This window comes from Vombatus ursinus, unplaced genomic scaffold, assembly GCF_900497805.2.
Source record: "Vombatus ursinus unplaced genomic scaffold, bare-nosed wombat genome assembly UNPS02014801.1, whole genome shotgun sequence".
NCBI lineage: Eukaryota > Metazoa > Chordata > Mammalia > Diprotodontia > Vombatidae > Vombatus > Vombatus ursinus.
The window spans coordinates 14,471,643-14,491,351 of NW_020954579.1; the positions used below are offsets into that span (position 1 = coordinate 14,471,643).

The 19,709-nt window shown below is 49.0% G+C and overlaps 1 protein-coding gene across 1 annotated transcript in view; it reads left to right on the forward strand.

Annotated features, from left to right (window-relative positions):
- The window catches only part of EVPL (envoplakin), a 41,563-nt gene extending 22,117 nt beyond the window's left edge, over positions 1-19,446 (forward strand). The window contains exons 10-22 of the mRNA XM_027872852.1: positions 944-1,069; positions 3,059-3,205; positions 4,244-4,398; positions 4,829-4,926; positions 6,863-7,035; positions 11,106-11,284; positions 11,407-11,545; positions 11,747-11,940; positions 12,324-12,474; positions 14,355-14,438; positions 14,586-14,696; positions 14,841-14,933; positions 15,719-19,446. Of these exons, the coding sequence (XP_027728653.1) occupies positions 944-1,069; positions 3,059-3,205; positions 4,244-4,398; positions 4,829-4,926; positions 6,863-7,035; positions 11,106-11,284; positions 11,407-11,545; positions 11,747-11,940; positions 12,324-12,474; positions 14,355-14,438; positions 14,586-14,696; positions 14,841-14,933; positions 15,719-19,168 (5,100 nt within the window). The 3' untranslated portion in view covers positions 19,169-19,446. The remainder of the gene's footprint in view (positions 1-943; positions 1,070-3,058; positions 3,206-4,243; positions 4,399-4,828; positions 4,927-6,862; positions 7,036-11,105; positions 11,285-11,406; positions 11,546-11,746; positions 11,941-12,323; positions 12,475-14,354; positions 14,439-14,585; positions 14,697-14,840; positions 14,934-15,718) is intronic.
- Positions 19,447-19,709: the final 263 nt, after the last annotated feature.

Below are 19,709 nucleotides of genomic sequence, written 5' to 3' on the forward strand. Positions count from 1 at the left end.
CATGCTGCAAGCTGCTGACAAGAATGAAAGCACGGGTGTGGATGCCATTCTGCTTCAGCCTACCCCAGAACAAAGACCCTTCCAGAGTATGTCCTGCTGGGGGATAATGTAGATGCAATTCAGAGGCTTGTGACCAAGATCGTCAGAGTGGTGACCCTGAGTCCTTAGGGAGAGTCAGCAGATTTCATTCATTAACTAGAACCATAGAACATTACATCTGTGACCTTAGAGGTTGTATAGGTTGGGGGGGAGAAACAAGCATCTATTAAATGCCTACTGTGTACCAGGCACTGTTCTGAGTGCTTAGCAAACATTATCACGCTTGATCCTCCCAGCAACCCTAGGAGGTAGGTGCTATTATGATCCCCATTTTACAGTTAAGGAAACTGAAGCAAACAGAAGTTAAGTGATTTACCCAGGGTCGCACAACTAGTGTCTGGGGGCTAAATTTGAACTTGGATCTTCCTGATTCCAGGCCTGGTGCTCTATCCACTGGACTACCCAGCCGCTTCTAGTGGCCTGTTACCAATCCTGTCCTGATGCAAATGAGGATTATAGCAAAGACACTCTCACGCATTTTTTTTAAAGTTTTGTTTCTCTCTTTCATTTTGACAGCCCCTATTTTATTCCTCATGTACTTTAGAAAGGTTCTCAATGGGGTTGAAACACAGAGCAACTTTTGGTTGACTCTCACTCAAGAACATTTAATTAAATGGAACACATTTTTGAGGGTTCCTGTGAGTGGAGGTTTGGGGACATATTTTTGTAAGCTAGCTAGATAGAAGGAAGAGAAAAAAACTTGTTTTCGGTGGGGGGCTAATTGTCTGTTGCTCCCAGCCCTGGCTGGTCTTAAGCCCTCCACAGAGGTTATAGCCCTCTGTGGGTGGTGTTGGGAAGGACCCCAAAGACCCTGGGAGTTGACAGCCTTCTGGGCAACCCACAGTTTCAAGATGACTTGGATGCTGTCAACCAGACGCTGAAGAAACTGAGCTCAGACCTGAGCACTAAGTATGGCCCCGCCCAAGGAGATCCTCCCGGAGCATCGGCAGACCTGCTTCGGCATCTGGAGGTAAGACAGTCCCCAGCCACACCCCTCGGAACACCAGGGACAGAAAATCGCCCAGTCCTCACTGTCTAGACCACCTCACCGTGTGTGGCCAGAAGGTCACATGGCCAGAGGATGTCAGAGATGGCACGGACCCCAGAGATAAACTAACCAACCCCCCTTATTTTATACGAGAGAAATGTAAGGCCCAAAGAGGGGAAAGGACTTATCCAAGGTCAGAACTGGCTACTTTGCCTAACTGCTATATAGAGTAGATGAAATCCGTCCTCCCGCGTATCAATGTTATACCATCATCCTTCACTCTATCTTGCCCAGTGCGTGCACACATACACCCCACACATACTCATACATATACCTCCACACACACATACACACCCATGCCCACACACACCACACACATATATACCCACCACATACCCACACCCACATACATACACACACACACACACATACACACCCATACCCATACACAAATACACACTCATACCCACACCTACATAGGCACATACACACACATACACACACACACCTCACACCCATATACATACACACCCACCCACACACCCACACACATACATATACAAACACACGTACACACCCACACTCCCCCATACACACACCCACACACACACACACACACACACACACACACACACATACACATACACACACACACACCTCCAACCGGGTCTTAGCTACTGGAAGAATGCACCATGACTGACCTAGCTGACCACACTGAGGCTGGAGTGGTAGTGAGGCTCTGGGGGAGGGGCAGGGATCTGTAATCTGTCAATATGCATTTATGAAGCATTTATTCTGTGAAAGACACTGTGCAAGGCACTGGAGGTACAAAGACTGAAGGGAGATAGTCCCGGCCCTCAAAAAGCTTACATTCTAAAGAGGAAGCAAATAGATCCATAATATATACCAACTGGGGAGAGAGAGCACTCACTGGCAGCTATGGGGAGGGATCAGGAAAGGCTTCGTGTAGAAGGTGCCATTGGAAGCCATGGATTCCAAGAGGTGGAATTAAGGAGGGAATGCATGGGCATGAGGTATCGCCGATACAAAGGCACGGAGATGGGAGGTGAGGAAGAGCAAGGAGGCTCCTTTGGATCACAGAGTGTGTGGAGGGGTTGTGGTTGTTGTTGGTGTTCAGTTGTTTTCAGTTGTGTCCCACTCTTTGTGACCCCATTTGGGGTTCTCTTGGCAGAGATACTGGAGTGGTTGGCCATTTCCTTCTCCAGCTCATTTTACAGATGAGGAAACTGAGGCAAACAGGGTTAAGTGACTTGCGCAGGGTTGCACAGCTAGTAAGTGTCTGAGGTCTGATTTGAACTCAGGTCTTCCTGATTCCAGGCCTGGCATTCCATCCACTGTGCCACCTAACTGCCCCTTGTGTGGAGGGGAGTAATGTATAAAAAGACTTGAGAGGCAGGAAGGGGGCCTGGTTGTGAAAAGACGTAAATACCAAACATAGGATTTTATACTTGGTCCTAGTGGTAATAGAGAGCCACTAATGTTTATTGGAGAGGGAAGGGGAAAAAAAGAGGGTGACACGGTCAAACCTGAGTGTTCAGAAAATCACTTTGGCAGGTGTATAGAGGGTGACTTAGGGAGGTTATGGAGCAACCAGTTAGAGATATCCCATGGGCAGTTTGTGGTATGGGGCTGGCGCTCAGGAGAGAGGCTGAGAGTTATCAGCATAGCAAGGGGAATAGGACCCCCACAGGAGCTGAGGAGGGCATTGAATGAGAGATTGTAGAGATAAGAGATGGACCCTTGGAAGGCACTCACGGTAACACAGATTATGGATTGGCAAAGAAAATGGAGAAAGACGGCGATCTGCGAGGAATAGTCCTTGGCATTCTTTGGGGGATGGGGGGAGGAGGTCCTAGGAAGGCCCAACTCCAAATTCTAAGGTTTCTGGTCCAAGTCTTCCTGGGCCCATCCTGGTGGCTTCAGCTTTTCTTTCCCTTACTTCTCCCACAGGCTGAAGAAAGGCAGCTGAATACATTGGAGAAGACCATCAAGGACCTGAAGAAACAAGGCCAGGAGATTGCCCCCCTCCCTCTTCGAAGGACCCATCTCGTGAAGCCCATCCAGGTGGACAGCATCTGCGACTGGGATTCTGGCGATGTAAGGACAATGTTACTGGCATCCCTGGCTCTAAACCCTGTCAGTCAGTCAATCAATTGTCAATAAGCACTTATTAAGTGCCTATTGTGTGCCAGGCACCGTGTGAAATGCTAGGAAGGCAAAGGATAGTCCTTGCTCCCAAGGAGCTCATAATCCAATGGGGAAGACAACATGCAAACAAATAGGCACAGTCTATAAATAGAAAATAATAATAATAACAATTTTATTAGTAATATTTATTAATGTTTAATAATTTATAATAATTAATAATTGGTTGGTTATAATTATTATTTATGATGATTAATAAATGATGAATAATATTTATTAATAATAATCAATAGAGGAAAGGCACTAGAATTAAGAGGCATTGAGAAAAGCTTCCTATAGAAGACCCAAGAGTGCCTGGGATCCTCAGTACCTCCTGCTCTAGCATCTGGAGAATGGGGCCCCCCGGAAGGAGCTGTCCCAGGGCTTCTAGGAAGCCTTAGGAAGGCATCGTCTTGAAGGGGGTACGCCTGCAGCCTAATACTTGACTTTATCAGACTAGATCCGTAGAAGCCTCCATCAGGGCTCGCTTCCCACTTAGAGCAGGGCCCCAGGTTCTCCTAGTACTGTGCAACAGCCTCGGTCAGTCAGACAATCAACAAGTATTTATTAAACCCTCTCTATATGCCAGGCACTGTGCTAAGTGCTGGGGATACAAAGAAAGGCAAAAAACCTTCAAGGATCTCATTCACGGGAGAGACAGCATGTAAGTAATGAGGTCTATACAAATTGTAATCAGAGGAGTGGAAAAACAATCTGAGGCTTCTGCAGCAAAGGGGACCAGGAAAGGCCTCCTACACAGAGTGGGATCAGAGCTGAGTCTCAACAGGGAAAAAAAAAGGGAAAAGGTGAGAGGGCAGAGCATCCTAGGTGTAGGGTACAGCCAGTACAGAGACATGGAGATAGCAGCTGTAGGGTCATGTTTGAGGAAACTGAGCTCCAGATTTCCTGCTTAAAAAACAAAACAAACAAAAATATCTGTTCCCCATCTAGGTACAACTATTTAGGGGAGAGAAGTACATGCTGAAGGATAACCGTGACGCCCACACCTGGGTGGTGGAAGGCCCTGCTGGGGAGTCCAAGAGGGTCCCAGCGGCCTGCTTCTGCATCCCCCCACCTGACCTGGATGGCGTGGCTAGGGTCGGCAGGTATGGCGGGGGTCCAGAAGGGTAGCTTCTTGGGACATGCAGATTCTAATCACCAAACCTCCCTGACCCCTCCCTTTAACATTTCCTCCCCTGCCCCTCAATGCTGGGTTCTACGGCATATGTCCAATAGTCTCTCCACACCTTCAATACCTGCCCCTTCCCTTTGACCAGCTAGGTGGGTGCACCATTTTCCAGACCCACAAAACTGGGCTCAAGCCAGGTGCTCCGTGGGTCTCTGAAGGCGTGTCTACCCAAGTGCACCCCACTAGTTCTCTTCACCTTCCTTTGGGTTTGCCTGGGTCAGGATACAGTTTTATCAACGCTGGGGAGTGGGAGGGGGCCCCTGCCAGCCCCACCAAGGGCTCTGAGAAAGGAGGGAGGGAAGAAAGGGAAAGAGGGAGTCGTCTTCTCATCTATGTTCCCTTCCCAGGCTGGAGTCTGAGCTTCAGGCCCTGAAGCAGCAGTGTAAGGACCTCCAGCGAGGTCTGATGGCCAGTACCAGTGAGCTAGTGCAGCCCAACAGGCAGGGTATGAGGGCACAGGGGATGGTGGTGCTACCAAGAGGGTATGGAGGCTGGCCATAAGGGGGTGGGTACTGCAGCGGGGTATGTAGCACATGAGGGGAGCATTGACAGTAGGGGACTGGGTGCACCTTCTGGCAGAGGAAGGAGGCCAAGGCATGCGGACGCTCAGGCTCTGTCTTAGCCGAGAGCCCTCAGCTTCCATGACACCCTCGACTCTACAGTTGAAAACTACTCACATTTCTCCACTAAACCGCATCTTTACCTCCTTTAGATTCATCTCACCTGACTCCAAGCAGCCCTTCTGATTCTAGCATTTCTAGAGCATTTTAAGATTTGCAAATTTTTTTTTTTTACAAATATTATCTCATTTTATCTTCACAACCCCCCTGGGATGTTATTATTATCTTTCTTTTCTTTTTTTTTTTTTTTAGAAATGAGGAAACTAAGACAAACAGAAGTGAAGTGATTGGCCCGGGGTCACACAGTCATTAAGTGTATGAGACTGGACTTGAACTCAGGTCTTCCTGACTATAGGAAGCTAGGTGGTTCAGTGGATAAAGCCCTGGGCCTGGAGTTCACATCTGGCCTCAGGCATTTACTAGCTGTGTGACCCTGAGTAAGTCACTTCGCTTCTGTTTGCTTAGGTGGCTCAGTGGATGGAGTTCTGAGCATGAAGTCAGAAAGACCTGAGTTCAAATGTGACCTCAGATACTTACTAGTTGTGTGAACCCTAGGCAAGTCACTTAACCCCTGCTTGCCTTAATTCACTGGAGATGGAAATGGCAAACCATTCCAGTATCTTTGCCAAGAAAATCCCATGGACAACATTAGCGTGCTATGGTTCATGGGGTCACCAAGAGTCAGACAGGACTAAATGACTCAGCAACAACAAACAACTTCCCAACTCTAGGTCAAGTGAACCACCAAAGAGATATGTCAGAGGCAGCTCCCATGAGCTTGAGAGCCCATTGTTAAATTTTCATTGTGAGCATTTACACCTCAGAAATTGGCAAACACTGTAAATCAGGGCTTGACTTATTGTTTCTTGATTGTCTAGAATTAGGAAAGCGATGGAGAAAATGTTATGATGCAGATTAAACTTCAAAGCATGTGGTGGCATTAATTTCCCGGAGAGCTGGTGGTTAAACATTTCCCAATATATTGAAACTTACTACCCACTGTACCACCTACATGCTTTTTCTTTTTAATTTATTTTTATTCTGCCCTCAACAATCACCAAATAAAAATGGATATATTCTATATACATAATAGAATAGAAAAAGAGATTTGCACATGAAACTTTAGATCTCTACTAAGTATAGCTTGCTTTAAAAAAAAAAAAAAAGGTCTACAGTCAGTTCTACTGTAGCTTTCTTAGCCGTCCTACTTGTCTGTTGCTTCTTTCTGGCATTTTTTCTTTTCTCTTCTCTGAATTTAAAAAAAAGAATCTTCAATGACACTCTTTTCTTTTCCTTTTCTTTCTTTTGCTGACCCATTCCTATATTGTTCCTCACTGTCTCACTCCCATCCCATTGGAAAAGAAAAAGAAAAAGAAAAAGAAACCTGTGGGAACAAATGTGTGGAGCCAGGCAAAACAAATTGCCACAGTGGCCGCACCAGGAATTCCTCCCTCATCTACCTTATTCCCCCTTATCTGTTCCCCGTGGACTGATTTGTACAATCTGGCGGTTACTATGCTAGGGATGTGTCAGTCACATCCGCGCAGAGAAGGGGCCACCTTCCTATCTCCCCAGAGACTCTTTTCTCCTTTACCCCTCCCATGCTTTATTATGCCAAGTATAGGGTTCTGTTCATGCCTCTGCACATAGCGGTGACTGCTCCTTGAGAATGAGGGAGAGGGGGAGGGAATAGGGAGAACGGCGTTCTGGGAGTCGAGCTCTCATTCACCCAACCTCCTCTGTCCTAACCCTCTCCACCAGCCCCCTCAGGCACTGCCTCAGTCAACCCCCAAGCCCAGAAGCTGCTGACCCAGCTGACTCAGTTGGATAGTGACCTAAACCAGATAGAACATGAAATTCTGGGTTGGGCCCGTACCCCCCTGAACCGCAATGCCCCCCTCGATGACCTCAACACTCGGATCCGGAGCCAGGAGGTGGGTGAAGCTATGGGAGTCCTGTCCTGGAGGGGCAGGGTATCGGAAATCAGCCATTCACTCCACCAATATGAATGCTTGCTATGTGAAAGGCACTATGCTAGGTTCCGTGGGGGGATAAATAAGACATAGCCCTTCTTCTCACAGAGCTTACAGACTAGTAGAGGAGATGACACATAAACAAACAACGTTAAGAGGAAAAATGTGCCGTAAATGAAGTTCAAAAAAAGTATTATGTGAGTTGAACAGAGGGAGAAATTATATCTGGTTAGGGGAAATTAGAGAAGGGTTCATGGAGTTGAGGGCATTTGGATGAAGCCTTGAAAAATGAATAGGATTTTCATAGGAAGACATTGGGGAGAGGGATTTCAGGCAATTGACAAAGCCACCTACAAGAGGTGAGAAAATGCAAGATGAGTTCAGTATGAGTAGAAAAAGCAAGTGGTTGGGGCAATTAGGTGGCACAGTGGATAGAGCACTGGCCCTGGATTCAGGAGGACCTGAATTCAAATCTGGCCTCAGACACGTAACACTATCTGTGTGACCCTGGGCAAGTCACTTAACCCCATTGCCTAACCAAAAAAATAAATAAATAAATAAATAATGAAGTGAATCTGTTAAAAAAAAAAAAAGCAAGTGGTCCATTTAGTGGGAGTGGGAGACATGTATATAAAAGAAGATAAGGCTAGAAAGGTTGTTTGAGGCTTTGAATGCCTGGCTAAGAAATTTGGAAATGAGAACTGAAGAATGTTATTCTGTCAATGCTTTATAGAATAGAATGGAAGTTGGGGAGACCTCTTGTTATTACAAGAGGAGACATAAGGAAGATCTGAGCTACAGCAGTGACAGTGGGAAAGGAACGGAGGGAGGGAGCTAATGCCAGAAACATTTTAGTGATAGAATTGGTGTGATTTGGTGCCTGCGTGGAGCTAAGGAGGAAACAAGGAATTGAATCAGTCAACCAGACTTCAGGTCAGTGTGGCTGGTGTTGTTAACAGAAATGGGAAAATATCAAGGAAGAATTGGTTTGATGGCAGAAGATGAGTTTTGTTTTAGGAAGTGTCAGAGTAAAGGTTCTTAACGTTTTTTTGTGTCATGAACTCAAATTTGTGCTGAAGTCAGCATGAACTGGCTTGAGAGAGCCAATTGTTAAATTTTCAGCGTAAGCATTTATTTATACCTTAGAAATCAGTAAATGCTACAAATTGGGGCTTGGTTTGTCATTTTGTTGATTTCTAGACTAAAGAGAGTGATGGAGAAAATGTTAGTAATAATGCAGATTAAACTTAAAAGTGTGTTATATGTTTTGAGAGAACTGGTTGTTAAACATTTACCAGCACCCCAGCATGATACCCTTTGGGGATAACATTTTTTTTTTTAGGCAATTGAGGTTAAGTGACTTGCCCAGGGTCACACAGCTAGTAAGTGTCAAGCGTTAGGTCTGAGGCCGGATTTGAACTCAGGTACTCCTGACTTCAGGGCCAGTGCTCTATCCGCTGCGCCACCTAGCTGCCCCTGGGGAATAACATTTTTAAATGCATAAAATACATAGGATGGCAAAGGAAACCAAAGATCAGTGAAAATAATGGTGTAATTTTTTTTTCTCATCCAAGTCCATGGACTTACTAAAATATTAACCCTAAGTTAAGAACCCTTGTGCTAGAGGGTTATCCAGGGGAGGTGGAAAGTGGGATTGGAGCTTAGAAGGAAGGAGGAGGTTCTAAAATCCTATGGTGGGGGTAGGGTGAGGCTGTTAGTGTTGCATGTTAGTTGAAAGCAAGCTATCAGAAGCAAGCAACCGTGAGAAAGAACACAGGAAGAAGATTGAGGGCAGAGCCCACACTTAGGGGGTATTACTACATTTAGGGGTGGGAGGAAGGAGGGCCAAAGGAAGGGATTGTCAGAGAAGTAGGAGAATCAGAAGAGTGATGTGTCATGCAGGGCCATAGCTAGGAATTTTGACACCTAGGTGAAATCCAATAGAACAAGGATGGGGATGAGTGTCTGAGGCAGGACCATTACTGTGTATGAGTGAAGTAGAATATGGAGCTAGAGATCATGGGAGTTAATGGTGTTGAAGAACTGGGAGGCTATAGAGTTTGACAGGAACAGAGATTGGGATTGAAAAGACTGTGAGTCCAGTGTCAAACCTACTGGAGAGGAGGAAGAATGACCTGGGAGTCCATAGAAGACAGCAACAAGGATCTGGACAGGATGGAGTGAATGTAAAATAGAGACATGCCTACTGAGTGATGGTGGCAGAGAGAGGTTCTGAAAGTGGAGGTTCAGACCAGTTCTGCCTCCTGGCCCTGGGTGTCAAGGGAGTGGTCATAAGAAGGAAGAAAGGGAGGGAGGAAGGAAGGAAGGAAAGGAGAAAAGGAGGGAGGAGGGAAGGAAGGAAGGAAACAATCATTTATTAACTGCTTACTATGTACTGGGCTTATAGAGCCTGATAGGTCTACGGCTGGAAGGGATTTCAAAGGTCATCTAGACTAATCTCATTTTGAAGATAAGGAAACTGAGGCTGAGGGAAGTTAAGTGACTTGCTCAAGGGGTTGCATAGGTAGTAAGTGCCAGAGGCAGTATTCAAACCCAGGTCCTCTAACTCCAGAGCCAGTGTTCTCTCCACTGTATTGTGCTATTTCCCAGCGTGTGAGAGGAGAAGCCAACCTTGGAGAGGGTGCCAAGAAAAGTAGCATTTTTGGAGAAAAGCTAGAATTCGGGGAGCAGCAAAAGATGGAAGGAATGGGAATGGAAGAAGAGTTTAACGGCAGAGGAAGATGCCAGAGGTTAGAGTGGAAACAGGTGGGGCAGAGAGGTTGGGACTGAGGACGGTACTGGTGGGGAAGGGAGGGTGCTGGCAGCCAAGCACATAACCCTTTTGTCACCAGTCCCCGTGGCTGGTACCCTGATGATTCCAGGTATGCTGCCTAGCATGGGTTCCCAGAGCAGATAGCACAGGAAAGACAGGCCTCTCCAGTGGAAAGGTGGGCCCCAGAAGAGGGGTGTGACGCCTCCTAGGATGCTGGGGTAGCATCTGGGGAGGTGAGTAAGGGATGGTGTGGGTTGGACAGCTGCTCCAGTACTGGATAGTAGGAAAGCACACCACTCTCCCACCATACTGGGACCTAGAGCAAAGCCTCAGTGGCTCCATCTTAGTTCCACCTTTGATATCATGGAAGTCAAGAGAGACAGAAAAAGGGAGGTGGTGGTCAGCAGAATCAAATGCTGTATCATCACAGTACTTGAAGGCTACCAGGAAAATGCTTATTAGAGTTAGACTTAAAAAGGATATCCCAAAGTTTTAATAGCTTAAAACTGCACTAAGGTCTTTGGGACATCCTGAATATAATCATTTATATAGAGTTATTTAAGTGCAAAGGAGAAATGCCAGCCAAATTTGAGAAGGGAATCCATGGAGCCATTTCCAACTAGAGAAGAGAAGTTTGAGGAGAGAAAGTGGTGTTTGAGTTGGGTTTCAAAGGATTCAAACAGGCAAGTTGGATCATCTCGTTAAAGTAGGAGGTGAGGTCATCTATTCAGAAAGAGAGAGATGAGGTGGAGTTGCTACTCTGGTTGCCCTCCTCTGGACATTCTTTGGCTTATTAATGTCATTCTGGAGCAGTGATGCCCAGGACTGAGCCCAACACTCCTAATGAGGTCTGACAAGTTTTGCTCTTATGCACAATTTGAGCAGAATTAATTGGTGATCAGGCCTGCAACTCCTTTCCTAGCGCTCTTAAAAGTAAAGGTTACTCTCTTCCCACTAGCTTCCTGCACCAGTGTCTGATTATTCTGGGTAAAGGGAGAGAGAGCCCCAGCGCCAATGGGGCCCTGAATGGTGAAGCAGTAAATGATAGTCAGACTGCAGATTTAAGAATTCTTGAGGGGTAGCTAGGTTGCATAGTGGATAGAGCTCTGGTCTTGGAGTCAGGAAGACCTGAGTTCAAATCCGGCCTCAGACACTTGACACTTGTGACCCTGGGCAAGTCACTTAACCCCGACTGCCTCACCAAAAAAAAAAAAAAAAAAAAAAGAATTCTTGGATCCACGTTCATCCCTCTCTACAGAACACCACTCGAAGGCTTCAGGGCCTGGAAGCCGACAAAGAAGCCACCCAGAAGGAGTGTGAGGCTTTCCTCTCCTCTAAGCCAGCTGGACCCACTGTGCTTCACCTGCCAGTGACTCTTAACAACGTCAAGAACAAATACAATGATGTGCAAGTCCTCTGCAGTCTCTATGGGGAAAAGTGAGTGTTTTTATAGGACAATGGGAACTGGCCTGGGGAGTTAGGGGAGAGGGACACGGAGGATGGAGGGGGGAAGGCAAAGCCAGCAGGGATCTCTGATCCTCTCCCGGCTTCTCTTCCAGGGCAAAAGCAGCTCGTGCTCTAGAACAGCAGATCCAGGCTTCAGATAAGGTGATTCAGGGCTTTGAGTTCAACCTGGTCCAGGAGGCCCCCATCATTGCCAGCCCTGGAGCACTGCAGGAACGAATCGGTCAGCTGCAGGTGAGGGAGTGGGGGGGGGTGGAGGGGTGGGGGCAATGTTATGTTTAGAAATGAGACTAGTGAGAGCAGCCTTGATTGTGCAGGAGTGGATGGGAAAGGTATGTAAGGGTGGATGCAAAGAGGAGGCCAGTGGGAGCCGGGGCCTATGAAGTGCGGAAGCGGGGAAGCTTGTGGGGGCTGACCCTGCTCCTATTCCTTTAGGGGCAAAGACGGGAGTTGCTGAAGCAACAGTCCTGCGTACTGGGCCTGCACCGGGAGCTGAAGGCCACAGAGCATGGCTGCGGGGCGTTGCAGAACAACTTCCAAGAATTCTGCCAAGACCTGCCCCGACAGAGGCGCCAGGTGCAGAGGCTCACTGACCGCTACCATGCCGTAGCGGACCAGCTGGACCTTCGGTGAGGAGTGGGGCTGGCTGGGGAACATGAGAAGGAAGAGACCGTCCGGATGTGCTCCTGAGTCAGAACTTTCTTTTTCTGCCTTAACCTTCTAGTCTATTACACTAGAAGTTTCTGCTGCCCCTAGCACCCGTGGTACTCCCTAAACCCAGCCCCAGGAAGGGATGGGCAGGTGGTGGATCCCCAAAACATTTGCTCCAGGAAGATGATCCTAGCTTACCCCTTGGGGCAGGAAGGTAAAAGACCACCTGATTCACTCTCCCTAGATAGTCAGTCATGGTTCTTACCCCTCTCCTTTGCAACCTGAGCCTTTGGCCCTTCCCTATGGCCCGGCTTGGGTCCCCGGGGCTGAGATTGTCTGTTCTCCCATCGCCATTCCCCAGGGAGAAGGCAGTGCAAGATGCCAGCCTCATCTACCAGCAGTTCAAGAATTACGGTGAAAACCTTCGCTCCTGGATGGAGCACCTGCCCGGCAATGAGCTGGGGCCCACTGATGGACCCAGTCAAACCAACTATAAGCTGCAAGCTCAGAAGGTGAGGAGGAACCAATACGGTATGATGCTCTCCAAGAAAGGTGGACATGTGTGGAGGTGGAGGCTTGGGCCTCTGCAAGGAGGAAAAAGGCACCAGGTACAGGCTGCCTGGCACTTGTCCCTTTGACCTCTGAGGGAGGCCACGCCTGTGCAGAAGCAGTGCTCCTGCCACGCTCCCAAACTCTGGGTGAAGCCAACAAGAGGCAGAATGGGCAATGAAAAGGGAACTGGGTTTGACGTTAGAGGACCCAGATTCAAATCCTGGCTCTCTGTGACCTTGTGACCTTAACTCCTCTGGTTCTCAGTTCCCTCATCTAGAAAATGAAGCAGGGGGATGAGGGTGGAGGGAGGGGAGGACTAAATAAGGTTTAATTTCCTTCTAACTCTAAATTTTTGCGCCTATGTTTTTATATGTGTGTACATGCTTCCCCCTGGTGGCCACAACTGGAAAATGTCCTGGTCCAACCCTTGCAAGCTGATTGTCAATGGAGAAATTCAGTTAAAAATTCTTCCAGAGTACTCCCTATTCTCCTAAGGCCCAGCTCAACACTGGCTGGCTGGAGGTGGAGAGGGGTCTTGTTCATCTTCCAAAGCTGGACATCTTCTATACAACAACAGCTTGAGCAAATCCCCAGTATATACCAGAGTTTCCAGAGGTTAAGACAACTCATGTCTTCTCTTTTTCCTTCCCTGCCTTCTTCAACCCTGACATTGAGAGGTATAGATTAATCAATAGACTACCAGAAAGATGCTCTATTGCCCTCCAGGGGATGCAGGCCTGTCTGAGACACCAGGTAGCACAATGGATAGAGTGTTGGGCTTAGACTTATCAACATCTGAGTTCAAATCCCTCATCAAACACTCACTAGTTGTGTGACCCTGCAAAAATCAATTAATCTCTCGGGGCAGCTAGGTGGTGCAGTGGATACAGCACCGGCCCTGGATTCAGGAGGACCTGAGTTCAAAGGCGACCTCAGACACATAACACTTACTAGCTGTGTGACCCTGGACAAGTCACTTAACCCCATTGCCTAACTAAAAAAAAAAAAAAAACTCTGTAAAATGAGGGAGTTGTGGGGCAGCTAGGTGGTGCAGTGGATAGAGCTCTAGCCTTGGAGTCAGGAGGACCTGAGTTCAAATTCATGTGACACATTAGCTATGTGACCCTGGGCAAGTCACTTAACCTCAATTGCCTCACCAAAAAGAAAAAAAAAACAGTAAAATGAGGGGGTTGGACTCCATAATCTTTAAAGTTCCTTCCAGCTCTAAATCTATGAGCCTGTATAGTCTAAGGTCTGGGAGAAAGGTCTAGTGCCAGATTATAGCTAGTGAATTAGAAAGAGCCCGAGAGAGGGGCAGCTGGGTGGCGCAATGGATAGAGCACCAGCCCTGAAATCAGAAGGACCTGAGTTCAAATCCAGCCTCAGACACTTATTAGCTGTGTGACCCTGGGCAAGTCACTTAACCCCAGTTGCCTAGAAAGGAGAAAAAAAAAAGAGACAGAGCCCGAGAGCCCTAGCCCCTGAGTCAGAAGATCTGGATTCAAATCCTTCCTCTGCCTCTTCGTAACTCTGTGACCACCTTGGGCAAGTCACTTTACTTCTGGGCCTCAGTTTCTTCATCTGTAAAATGTGGAGTTGCATTCAATGACATCTAAATCTATGATTCTCTGATCACTAGCCTTAGAGTTCCATGGGGGACATGTGGCCATTATCCATACAGCCATACTGCGGGTGGGACATCTTTGCTATCGTTAGGATCTCATTCCCCCAGGAGGGTCCCCAGAGGATGAGAGGAAAGGAATGGGAGGCACTTTTTGCCTCAGGAGTCAGCTCCCCTCCATTCCTGGGCTTTTATTGACTTTTCTTCTTTCTTTCTTAGCGTCTAGTACAGGAAATTCAGAATAAAGAGAAAGACAAAAACACAATATCCCACCTATCCCAGGACCTGCAAGCTGCTCTCCACGTAAGTGGACTTTCTCAACTTTGCTCCTCCTCTCCCTTCCCCCCTCCTCCATCTATCGGCGCCTCTCTCTTCTCCACAAGATGCCCTCCCCCTCTCCTTATCCCTCTGACTGCTAGGTTTTTGCTTTCCCGTCCTTCTCCCCTACAGGACTACGAGCTGCAGGCAGACAAGTACCGTAGTTCCCTGGACCCCACACTGACTGCATCTGCCCCCAAGAGACCTCGGATCACTCCTCTGCAGGACAGCATCCAGGCCCAGGTAAGGATGGGTCACAGGCTCCACGGCTTTGCTTCCCTCTTCCCAGCCTCCTGTACCCCCATAGATTTGTAGGCCTGGTCCTTTCAGGAACGGCCATTCAAAGAACTGACTCCATCTTCTGATTTCCTCCCTCCCCAACTCCAGGAGAAGGACATAACCAAGCGCTTCACTGAGGTTGCTGCCAAAAAGCAACAGCAGCTGAGTCAGCTGGAGTTTGCCAAGAAGGTGTTGGAAAAGGTACCAAGATTATCTGCAGGGTCCTTTACTGGCACGGCTCCCGATTCGGAGATAATGTGCCCATTCTTGTGATAGCATCCTGGAGCCTCCCCTATCAATTCAGGGTGCTCCTGATCACTCAGTGGTCCCGTCTCCCTAGCCCCACACATGGGATACAGGCAGGCTGGGAAAAGAGGTGGAACTCCCTGCCCATGGCTCTCCACACAGGCACATCCCCCTTCTTGGCCTGCGGCTCCTGCAGGAGCATCACTCTCTAGGCACTGGACTCCCCTCCTATGGGGACTAGGCCTCTTCCCCCCAAGAAAGCCCAGCCTATCCCAGAAAAGACTCACACTGCTCAAACTGAGGGAGCAGAAGAGGGAGAGGGGAAAAATCACAAGAAGCTGCTAAGTGCTTCTTCCCAAGGATCCTTGTCATTTGAAAGTACAACATAGAATTCTCTTTTCCTGTTATGATCAGTCAGCTTAGACTTCTCTAGAGGGCACATAAAGAATGAACAATATGGGGGATAAGTTAGATTTTACACTTTTTGGAAGGTTGGACGGGTAGCAGGACAGGGGTGCCCTTCCTGGCTGGCATCATGGGCATTTGCCCAGCCTGTTGGGCGAGTATTCCACCTGGCCTCAATCCCCTCTAATTTGCTGATTTCTGAGTGTTTTAGAGCTTCAGCCACGCTTTCCCCTAACACACCAAGGGGAGGAGTCACTGAGCTGTGGGGCGAGGAAGGCAAGGTTCCTCTTTGTGATCTCTTATGCCACATGCACTCTTTCCCCTTTGCTCTGCAGAAGGAAATCAATGAGGCTATCCAGCCGGCTCATCACCCCAAGCAGTGGTCTGAGAACCAGAGCCAGGGGAGTGGAGAGTCAGAGACACAGGCACTGAAGACCCAGCTGGAGGAAGAAAGGAAGCGGGTGGCCCAGGTACAGCAGGAGCTCCAGGAGCAGAGGCAGCAGCTGCTGCTGCTGAAGACCCAGAAGCCTGTGGAGAGGCTAGAGGAAAAGGAAGTGGTAGAGTTCTACCGGGACCCCAAGCTTGAGAACAGCCTGTCCAAAGTGAAATACCAGGTGGAGGAGGAGGGCAAGAAGTGGGCCAGCATGAAGGCAGACCTGGAGGCGGTGAACCAGCAGATAGCCCAGCTGGAGAAGGAGAAGAAGGACATTCAGCCCCATCTGCTGACCAAGGAAGTCACCCAAATCAAGAGGGACCCCACCCTGGACAGCCAGGCGGCCCAGATCAAAGCTGAGATCGAACAACTTCGGGGAGACAATGCCACCATCTCTGCCCGGCTGGAACAGCTGAAGAGAGAACTAGTGACTCTGGAACAGAAGGAGGCAAAGGTGAAGGAGAAGGTCATAGTGAAGGAAGTGATCAAGCTGGAGAAAGACCCCGAAATGGTCAAGGCGTCCTGGGCTCTGAAGCGGCAGATTGAAGAGGATGCTGGCTGCAGGAAGGCGGCAGAGGAGGAAGTGGCCAAGTTGTGGGTTCGTGCCCAGCAGCTGGAACAGCAGATCAGCTCAATGGAGCCCAAGATCATTGTGAAAGAGGTAAAGAAAGTGGAGCAGGACCCTGGAATCCTTAAAGAGTCCATCACACTAAAGAACCTCATTGAGGAAGAGAGGAAGAAGAACGAGATGCTGACCAGGGAGCTGAAGGACCTGCACAGCAAGTACAGTATAGTAGAAAAGCAGAAGCCCAAAGTAGAATTCAAGGAGAGAGTCAACGAGATCTTCCAAGTGGATCCAGAGACAGAGAAAGAGATTGCTCGGCTCAGAGCGGAGCTCCAGGACACCACAAAAAAGAGAACTGCCGTTGAGAAGGAGGTGGAGGGAGCCCTACCAGAGCTGACCATCCTCCGGGCCCAGAAGCCAACTGTTGAATACAAGGAAGTGATCCAAGAGGTGGTGAAACATGAGAAGAGCCCAGAGATCCTCAGGGAAATTGACCAGCTGAAGGCCCAGCTCAACGATCTGGTCAACACCAATGGCCGGGCTCAGGAGCAATTCATCCGACTGAAAGGGGAGCGGGATGAGTGGAAGAGAGAGAGATCTAAGGTTGAGACCAAGATGGTGAACAAAGAAGTGATACGCTATGAGAACGACCCAGTGCTGGAGAAAGAGGCAGAACGTCTCCGGCGGGAGGTGCGAGATGCGGTCCAGAAGAGGAGAGCAACAGAAGATGTAGTCTATGAGCTTCAGAACAAGTACCTGCTGTTGGAGAGGAGGAGACCTGAGGAGAAGGTGGTAGTCAAGGAAGTGGTTGTTACCCAGGTGGACCTGAAGCTCCACGAGGACCACAGTCGCCTCAGCCGTAGCCTGGATGAGGAAGTGGCCAACCGGCGGAGGCTGGAGCGTGAGGTGAAGCAGCTCCAGGCCACGGTGGAAGAGAAGGAGAACCTCCTCAGTTTCCAAGAAGACCGCGACAAAAAGCTAGCGATTGAGAAGGAGCTGCGGCAGCTGAGCCTAAGGATCCAGGAGATGGAGCAGCGGCCTCTTGCAGTGCAAGAGAAAATCATCATGGAGGAAGTGGTCAAGCTGGAGAAGGACCCGGATCTGGAGAAGTCTACAGAGGCCCTGCGGCGGGATCTGGACAGTGAGAAGAACCAGGTGATGGATTTACACCGGGAGTGCAAGAACCTGCAGGTTAAAATTGATGTCCTCCAGAAGGCCAAGTCTCAGGAAAAGACCATCTACAAGGAAGTCATCCGGGTGGAAAAGGACCGAGTCTTAGAAAATGAGAGGTCCCATGTGTGGGAGCTGCTCAGTAAAGATCGCACTGCGAGACAGAACAGGGAAGAGGATGTGAGGAGACTCAAGGAGAGGATCGAGAGGGCTGAGGCACTGAAGAGGACCTGGTCCCGGGAAGAGGCTGACCTTCAGAAAACCAGGAGCCAGGCCAGCCAGGAGCGAGCAAAGCTAGAGAAGGAAATGAGGGAGCTCGAGAAGCAGAAGCAGGAGAGGATGCTCTGCTTACATGAGGAGTCCAAACTGCTCAGCCAGAAGACAGAAAGTGACCGGCAGAAGAGGGCCCGACGAGACCAGGAGCTCTCTCATCTGGAGGCGGCTATTCTCCGAGAGAAGGATCAGATCTATGAGAAGGAGAGGACTCTCAGAGACCTCCAGCTAAAAATGAAACAAGAGGAGATGAACCAGGACACCCAAATGAGAGAGACCAACCTTTCCACTAAGATCTCCATCTTAGACCCAGAGACCGGGAAAGACATGTCGCCATATGAAGCCTATAAGAGAGGCATCATCGATCGGAGGCAGTATATCCAGCTACAGGAACTGGAATGTGACTGGGAAGAGATCACCACCATGACCCCATGTGGAGAGGAGTCTGTCCTCCTTGACAAGAAGAGTGGGAAGCAATACTCCATTGAGGAAGCCCTCCGCTGCAGAAGGATCACCAAGGAGGAGTACCATCTCTACAAGGAAGGCCACCTTCCTATTTCCGAGTTTGCTCTCCTGGTGGCTGGAGAGACCAAAACTTCCCCGCTCTCCATCGGCTCTATCATCTCCAAATCACCCCTCTCCTCACCAGCGCTGGCTCTCCAAACCACCAGCATTTTCTCCCCTGGTTCCTCTCTCGGCCTCAGCGATGACACCTTTCCCATCGCAGGTGTCTGTGACACTGCTACCGACAATAAGTGCAACATCAAGACTGCCGTGGGCAAGAAGATGCTGGACCCCATCACTGGGCAGAAACTACTTGAGGCCCAGGCAGCCACAGGAGGCATCGTGGACCTCCTGACACGGGAACGCTACTCTGTCCACAAGGCCATTGAGCGGGGGCTGATCGAGAACACTTCCACTCAGAGGCTGCTCAATGCCCAGAAGGCCTTCACTGGCATTGAAGACCCTGTCACGAGGAAGAGGCTGTCAGTGGGTGAGGCTATCCAGAAGGGCTGGATGCCCCGAGAGAGTGCCCTGGCTCACTTGCAGGTTCAGTACCTCACTGGAGGACTCATTGACCCCAAGAGGACAGGCCGCATCCCTATTCCCCAGGCCTTGCTGGCTGGCATGATCAATGAAGAGCTAGCTCAGCTCCTCCAGGATGAATCCAACTATGAAAAAGAATTGATCGACCCCATCTCCAAAGAGCGGCTAAGTTACAAGGAAGCCATGACCCGGTGCCGGAAAGACCCGATGACTGGCCTGCTGCTCCTCCCCGCGACCCAAGAGAACTACCGCTCTTACCGCCCGGCCTCCCCTTCTCGGCCACGCTGTCTGTGCTAATTAATGGAAGCACTCCTCATGCATGCCAAGCAGGCACGAAGGCATGTGTTAAAGGTCATACATCTTTTTTTAGCTAAATAAAATTCCCTTTACCCTCCAAAGGCAGCGAGATGCCTGATCTCTCTACGTTCAAATGCTTTCTCATGAAGAGTGGTCTCCATATCTGAGCTCCCCAACTTTGAGTGATTAACCACATATCCCTAGCCCCAGTAGTCGGTGTGACTTTGTCTGCTCTCTCTACCCCAATGCATGCAATAAACTCTCCTGTTGTCTCAGTGGCTGGGCTGTCATTACTTGAAACATGGGATAGATTTGTCTGGTTGGGGCAGGGAGGGTGGGGACACCTGCTGAGAACTAAGAAAATGTCTCCCAGCTCAGTGGAAGGGGGAGGCTCTGCTGCCTCTGATTCTGGGTCTAGGACAAGTTGTCTGGGATGAGATCCAGAAAGGCAAATACAAACTCTTTCCCATGGAAATAACAGTAACCTCCTGCCTCCTCTGAATATCTCCTCCCCATTTTATTTGCTGTCTGTGCTCTGCAC